General features: G+C 35.6%; 1 protein-coding gene across 1 annotated transcript in view; it reads left to right on the forward strand.

Moving 5' to 3' along the window:
• Positions 1 to 8098, forward strand: part of SCAF8 (SR-related CTD-associated factor 8) — a 104994-nt gene that overhangs the window by 23422 nt on the left and 73474 nt on the right. Inside the window, 4 exon segments of the mRNA XM_006757679.2 lie at positions 745 to 828; positions 2098 to 2142; positions 5745 to 5906; positions 8008 to 8097. Of these exon segments, the coding sequence (XP_006757742.1) occupies positions 745 to 828; positions 2098 to 2142; positions 5745 to 5906; positions 8008 to 8097 (381 nt within the window).

Below are 8098 nucleotides of genomic sequence, written 5' to 3' on the forward strand. Positions count from 1 at the left end.
CTGAGTATAGTATTTTTTAAATTCATCTGTTTTGTAGCATGTTTCATGGCTAATAATTTCTTTATTAAATTTTCATCAGTTGGTGGACATTTGGGTGGTTTTCACTTTTTAAATGAGTTTTTTCATGAATAATGTTGCAGTAACATTTGTGTACAAGTTTTATGTGACCATATATTTTCAACTCGTATATATACTTGGAAGTGGAATTGCTGGGCTATATTGTATATTATTATGTTTCATCTTTTAAGAAACTGTCAAACTGGTTTCCAAAGCTGCTGTACCATTTTACATTCTCACGAGCATTGTATAAGGGTTCCAGTTCCTCCACATTCTTACTAACACATTATTTTCTGTCTTTTTTTACTATAAGCAAGTTGACTCGGTACCTCATTGTAGTTTTGATTTTCATTTCCCAGATGGCTAATGATGTCGAACTTGATTTTTAAAAGAAAGGCAGTACTTTGATTTCATTGAGAATATAAAATTGGAAATGTTTGGTAATTTCATGTAATTGCTTAAAGACAGTTTTGCTGAATTTAAAATTTGTTGTGGCTCAGTTGGTTGGAGTGTCCCCAGTCAGGGCACATACTTGGTTATGAGTTCAGTCTCATCTGGGCATGTATGGGAAGGCAATTGATTGATGTTTCTCACATTGATGTTTCTCCTCTCTTCCCTCCCCTCCAAAATCAATAAGCATGTCCTTGGGTGGGGATTATAATTTGTTGTTGTTGTTTTTTTTATCAGCTGTATTCCCTGAATGACTACAAGCCACCAATTTCGAAAGCGAAAATGACCCAAATCACTAAAGCAGCCATCAAAGCTATTAAGGTAATAAATTTTATTCTTGTTTTTAAAAAGAAAATACTGCAGTAATATTTTGGAGCTGGAATAATTTTTACAGATTATATATGTTCTTCCACTTTACAGAGTTAATACATATTCATGGAGAAAAACACAAAAATGAAAATCTATCACTGTAAACTCTCCCACCTAGAGATAAACACTTAACATTTTGATAACTGCTCTTCCATAAACTTTGAGCCAGCATTTTTCCTTATTTTTCTTAGGCGGGTAAGATTTTAGTTATGGGCACATTTTGGAGGATGTGTTTAACACTGTTATTTGGCACACTGGCTTTACAGAATGTTGAAATCTTGAATTAGTAAAATTTTTCTAAAATTTTTTTTATTGCTTTTTTTCTTATTAATTGTATTAAATATTTGAAAATGAGCCATTATGAAAAATAATTGAGCCTCATTGTACATAGGGCATTTGAATTGTGGGAAGAGGCCACAGACATTTAGCCATTGCTCTCATACAGTGGTTTTGAACATGTTGACTCATGGATACTTGTGAAAATCTCAGGAAGAGGTTGGATCTTCTCTAGAGAAGTATACATATACACAAAATTTATTGGCGTTAAGGACCTTTTGATGCTCAGGCGTAGACATCTCTCTAAAAGGTTCCTGTTCCCAAAGCTAAGACTCCCTACTTGAATAGGGCTATTAAAATTGAGAAAGAGTGCTTATTTTTAATTATGTAGTTATTTAGTAACCTGTGGGTATTTGGTGGTATGTTTTCCTACTCTGAATAAGAATATCAGCAATACCCTGAAGTACCGGGGTAAGCAGGGAGATAATGACTTTGAAAACAACTCCCTTGCATACATTTATTAATGCTTTTTGTTGACATTTATTTGATTTTTCTACTATGCTAATTTAGCTTAAAAAATGATACTATAGAAAATCTTTTCCTTTTGCGCAAATAAGAATATATATCTGCCAGTGCGCTTATCACAAATATTTTGCTGTCATTATAAATTGTGAAAATATGCTTTCATAAAGACAATTCTTGTGTATCTGTGTTAATGTAACACATCTTGAATATAATGCCATATACCTACTTCTGGAATTCCTTTACTGATTAGATATCATAGGTAGTTGTAAAGACCAGTTACATGAATGGCTATCTCAAAATTCATGATTAATATTCATTATTTTGATAGACCTTTGAAACTATAGTAAATCCTATGTTTAGCAGGAAAATGCTAATTGTAAGCAAACATTTTTAAAACCATGCTTTATTTATTTTTTTTAGTTCTATAAACATGTGGTACAGAGTGTTGAGAAATTCATTCAGAAAGTAAGTATATAATTTTCCTTATATATGCTTAATGAATTATAATTATAGATTAATGCCTTGTGCTCTTCTCATTTAAATTAAATACCCAAGTTGAAATTGTTTTAATGGACTGTTCACTTACTTTATTTTCTATCTAGAGGCCTGGTGCACAAAAATTCATTCACTTGAGGAGGGGTTGCTCAGCCCGGCCTGTGCCCTCTGGTAATCTAGGACCTCTCGGGGGATGTCCACCTGCCAGCTTAGGCCCGCTCCCTGGGGGGATCGGGCCTAAGCTGGCAGTCAGACATCTCTCTGGCAGCCCAGGAGCCCAAAAACATTGGTAGTTGGAAATTCTAAAGCTTTAAAAGTCTTTCTGAAAAGGTTTGAATGTCTAGAGCAGTGCCTAGGGATCTTGTTAAAATGCGGACTCTGGTTCACTAATGTGGGAGAGGCTCTGACTGCATTTCTGTTTTGAGATGATGCCTTTGCTTTTAGTTCCTAAACCACAGTTTGAGTAGTAGGGGCTAAAGGGTAAATATGAATTTATGCATTAAGGTTTTTTGACTGATCTGATTTGGGGCAAGGGCACTTTTAATTAGTTATTTCAGAATCTTAGGTACTCCTTAGGTGAGCACAGTTATTTTTATTGTGTGATAATTGTAGAGTCAATCTGAAGAAGCAAGTCAGTAGCTGAGGAAACATTTTTTTTTGAAGTGAAGAAAATGGGTGGGATTTTATCTTCATTTGTAGGACACTGCAATATATGAAATACCACATAAATAAGAAACCTATTGGAGGAGAAGCTTTGTATAGTATATATAATTTGAAACTGTTCAAGTATAGTTTTTGTTTTAAAAAGTGCTACAGTAACCACATCCACATTTAAAGAGTTCTTAGAGAAACTGTAAGACAAACTTAAACCAAACAAAGTGTTATCGGGGAAATTGGGGTTTCCTTTTCCGCACTGCATGCTGGGGGTGGAGTCATTCTGACATGTAGAAAAAGAATTTTCTGAGACTCACCCTAGAGAATGAATGATTTTTATTTGTGTGGAATTACATCCCTGGGTTTTCAAAGTCCCATTTTCCCCAGTGCAGTTATAGAAGTGCAGCTGGGGCTTCAGCAGAGCTAGAGGCAAAGCCAGTGTCCAGAGTTTGCGTTCCATGTGGCAGCCAGGTCCAGTTTGCCTCAGATTAGTTGTCCATTAGTCCATTGTGTGTGGGCAAAAGCAGGGGAACCAAGAGAACTCGAGCCCCTCATGCAACAAGAGTCCCAAGAAAGCCAAGAGCAAAAAGAGAGTGTAGTCCTTTGTTTAGGGGATTAAATATCCCAAATTTTGCTCCTTTGCAGTAGCCACACCCTCTGGCTAATGACTTATTCCCAGGTGTCACTGATAGGCAGATACCTTCAATGTCATCCCAACTTTACTGGGTATGAAGCTATTCTTTCTGCATCCAGTCCCTTCCCCCAGCCATCTGTGGGGCACAGACCATTGGGTCCCTGGGGAGTGTAAAGCTTTAGTTTCCTGGTGAAGCTGCCCAAGTGACATGCCTATAATATTTGGCCTTCCTTTTGTTCCTTTCCTTTTATTAATAACTAGGTTAATTATAACTATTAAAAGTACACAGCTAACAACTTTTGCCTCAGTTGTACAATCTAAAAGTTAAGGTCCTAGGAGGGCTACCCTGAACTTGTAATGTGCAGCCTTCAGAGTTAGTTTTTGGCACATTTTGATCATTCCTCTTCTTCGAAGGAGAAACACTTCTCAGTCAAGTATAATGATTATTAATGAAGTTTTATAGAGCTTTATTAATGAAACTAGAGGCCTGGTGCACAAAATTTGGAATTTGTGCATGGGAGTTAGGGGCTCCCTCAGCCTGGCCTGCACCTTCTCACAGTCTGGGACCCTCACTTCTTACTGCCCACCTGCAGCAGAGGCGGGAGAGGCTCCCGCCACCGCCCTGTGCTCGCCAGCTTTTGGCTGAGCAGCGCTCCCCCTACGGGACTGTATTGACCACCAGGTGGCAGCTCCTGCCCTGAGCGTATGTCCCCTGGTGGTCAGTGCGCATCATAGCGACTGGTCATTCCACCGGTCTTTTGGCTGTGTGGTCGATTTCCATGTTAGGGTCTTATTATATAGGATTTTGTAGAGTTTTGGTTTTGTCCACACTGCCACATTCTTCAGTCATTATGCTAAATTTCCCACCACAATGAACAAGGTATACAATCTGTTCAACTGTTTCACCACTTGTGTAGTTGGTTATAGCCCATACAGCTTCCTTTTGAGTTTTAAAAAGTCTTCCTTAGAGAGAATGCCAAAGAGGAATGACATTCCCTAGTCAATGTCTGGGGGGGAATTTAAATGTGTGTGTTTTTTTGTTTGTTTCTTTTTCATTGATTTCAGAGAGAGGAAGGGAAAGGGAGAGAGAGATAGAAGCATCATTGATGAAAGAGAATCATCAATTGGCTGCCTCCTGCATGCCGCCCCCTATTGGGGATCAAGCCTGAACTGGGTATGTGCCCTGATCAGGAATTGGAATCAGTGCTTGTGAATTGGTGCTAAAGGTCTCTTCATTTTCTTGACTTAATAAATATCTTAAGGAAAAGGTTCTTAAGAAGATTTTGAAGGAAAATATGAAATACATCATCTTGGTTTTTTTCAGAGTGAAATCACTTATTTATCAGTTAAAAGTCCTAATAGAAATGTGTGTTTTTGCGTTGGTGGTGTATTCTCACTGGTACTTGAGTTTCCAAGAACATAATTTTGATTTGGTGCTGTTTATGGTTTCTAGGAAATTACTTAATTAGATCCAAAAGTTGAACCTGCTTTTTGCAGCCATGATTTATTTTAATCAACAATATATATGTTTGGGAAACAGGTTTTATTATGCTTTTGGATATGAAGACAAACTAAAAGCAGTGAACTTGTTAGTAAAAGGATTCTGAATTGTGCTCACCTAACTAAAATAGGCTAGCACAGCTTGTGGTAAGAAAGGAGGAGACTTTATGCTCTTCAGTTTGGGTAATGGACAGGAAGGTTGAGGAACCTCCTTGGAATAGCCAAAAACTGTTTTTGTAGAATAAATTCTTGGAATCAGAATGGGAGTGTCTTAACTTCTTACAGGTGTGGTATTTGAGAAAAGTTTTGAACTTCAGGCTCAGTACATTTAGAACGCTATAATTTGCCATTTGGTATTCCTACATTAGTACAGAAACCCTATTGTTACCTGTTTCACATGAAAGCTGATGCACTTTGGCAATGCCTTTTCAGAGCTCTTCTTTCCTGGGTTTGCTGCTTCCTTCCATGGGGCTTTGCAAAATCATTGCCTGTCATTTTTAATTATAATTTTTTTAAATTATTCTTTTGTTGTTGTTGTTACTCAGGATAATTGTGCAGTCCTACATTGGAACTTAGGTGATTGACAATTGAAATGAGTGTGTAGAGTAGCCCAAGTAGATTTTTTAAAGTGCCATTCCAGACAGATGGAATGGAGAATAGTCAGTGTCTGAATATGCAGAGCCTTAAAATGAACAGTGCTGTATAGGACTTCAGATGATTTTTGTCTGCCAGGAATTTTACCTTCTCATTTCCTTACCTTTCAACTCTTCTTTTTTTTAATCAGTGTAAACCAGAATACAAGGTACCTGGACTTTATGTTATTGACTCCATTGTACGACAATCTCGACATCAGTTTGGTCAAGAAAAGGATGTGTTTGCACCCAGATTTAGTAATAACATCATTAGCACTTTCCAGAACTTATATCGTTGCCCTGGGGATGACAAGGTACGCTTCTTCTTCTTCTTTTAAAGTGGACAGATAACATTACCTTTTGGGGCTTAATGAGACTCGTTAGATTATCTTCATCTATGATTTTATGTTATCTTTTACTCTTCAGTTACTCTGAATTTGAATATTTAGTTATACTACCCATGTTCCTTTTTGTTCTTAGAATCTTTTTAAACAGAGTGGAAAGATGTAGGTTGATTTTGCTACTTTTTAATTTATTGAAACAATTGATGCTAAGGAAACTTGCTATCATGAGCTTTTGGGATTATACTAAAATTTTATTTATTCACCTTCATGACCAATTCAGAATTTTGATTGTTTGACTTCATTTACCTATTTAGTGTCTGTGAAAAACGGATTTGTGAAGCAACTAATAGAAAATAACTAACCTGCATCTCAGAATTCTTTTGTAATGGTAGAGTTTTATTGGTGCTGGAAACCACACTACTAGGCCTGCTAGGTCTGAATGAGTAAATATTCTGTACCACACAAAAAAGGCTTTACAGCATAAGGGAGAATAACAAGGGGTTGTTTATCTTCATACATGCGCAAAGATGCTAGAAGTTTACTTATTTTGTGTGTTGATTTGGAAATTTATTGTGCTCTTCTGACCAGATTGATTGCAATATTGATTATGTAGGAAAAGATAAGAATAGATGAAGAAGAATGGTTGCTTTAAAGAAGAGCCACAAAACTTAGGTAGTTTTTATTTTTAATAATTATAGTCTTCAATCAAGAAAAAAATGTCACAATGGATATATATGGAGATATTATTGTATCAATTTTTGTAAACAATTCTTAAATATGCTTGCTTGAGAAACAAAACTTTCTTTTACATTTACTTTGGTACTTTGATAATTCTTTGCAGGCAAAAAGAATGTTTCCAATTTTAAGTGACCTCTCATAAGTGATTCTTAAAATAGACACCTTAGAATCCCATCTAAAATAACTAATTTAAAATTTTATGTGTACATTTTTTGAGGTTAAACACTTAGAAATATCACTAATTTGGATTTGGATTTCTGTCAGTTACTATGAACAACAAATTAGTCTTGAGTTTGTAAACTTCATGATAATTTTCTCAGTTATAATAGAGTTTAAGGTACAGACTTATTTGTTTATTTTTTAACTGTAGTAGGAAAAATGACATTGGCACTATAATCTCAATCATGGTTTTGAGGCACTATTTGCATGTAGGTAGTAGGTACATACATGAAACTTGTTAGAGACTGGCTAATTTTGAATTAGCCATTGTCTTGGGAACTAGATTTCTTTCTATAAAGCAAAAAACTGTAAGGTACATTTTAAGTGTTCATATCAAAGAAAGGATAGTCAAATCAGAAGGTATAAAGCATTCTTTGTGTAATTTTCTATGCTTCATTTGAAATACGAAAGTTTGCATATTAATCTAGATTGTACATACTTTGAAAATCATCAGTATAATATTATAAGGGATTTAAAAATGAACCAGATCTTCATTTTTAAAATTGCTGCTTTTACTATTATAAAATATATACATTAATGTAGAAGTCTCTTTAATATTTAAGCTCAGCCTATTTAAGTTATTTTCCTAATTGAATAAGTAATGTTCCAATAATAACTAATACTTAGTGCTATTTAAAGAACTTTTGTATGCTGAACAGTTGTGAAAGAATAACCTCCCCAGTCCTTAGACAGTTTTAAAATAAAAATTTTTATAAAGTCACGTATGATAAGGACTTTGTCTTGGTGTTACTTGTTTAAAAGATAAAGTTAAAATCAACTACAAATATGACTTTAGTACTGACGTGAATCCTGACCTGCCGCAGCAGCTTGACATTTCTCCAGCCAACCATAACCGTGATCTCATTAGACTTCACAAGGCAGCTGAAACCTACTTGCCCTTCCCGCCTTCTGCTAAGCGTAGCTTTAGCTTAACTTGTGTATCTGTCAGAATCAAGTCAGTTAAGGTTACCGAATGCAAAATTATAGAAACAATTTCAGGGCTGGAAAGTTCTGTAGAAATTATCTTAATCCATTTTTCCCACCCACTGGCCAAATAGTATGTGCTAAGGTTTAAAAGCAAAAAAATCATTGTCATTTTTCTTTTTTCTTCTAGAGTAAAATAGTGAGAGTATTGAATTTATGGCAGAAGAACAATGTATTTAAGAGTGAGATTATTCAGCCTCTTTTGGATATGGCAGCAGGAA

Source organism: Myotis davidii, unplaced genomic scaffold (assembly GCF_000327345.1).
Source record: "Myotis davidii unplaced genomic scaffold, ASM32734v1 scaffold1494, whole genome shotgun sequence".
Lineage (NCBI taxonomy): Eukaryota > Metazoa > Chordata > Mammalia > Chiroptera > Vespertilionidae > Myotis > Myotis davidii.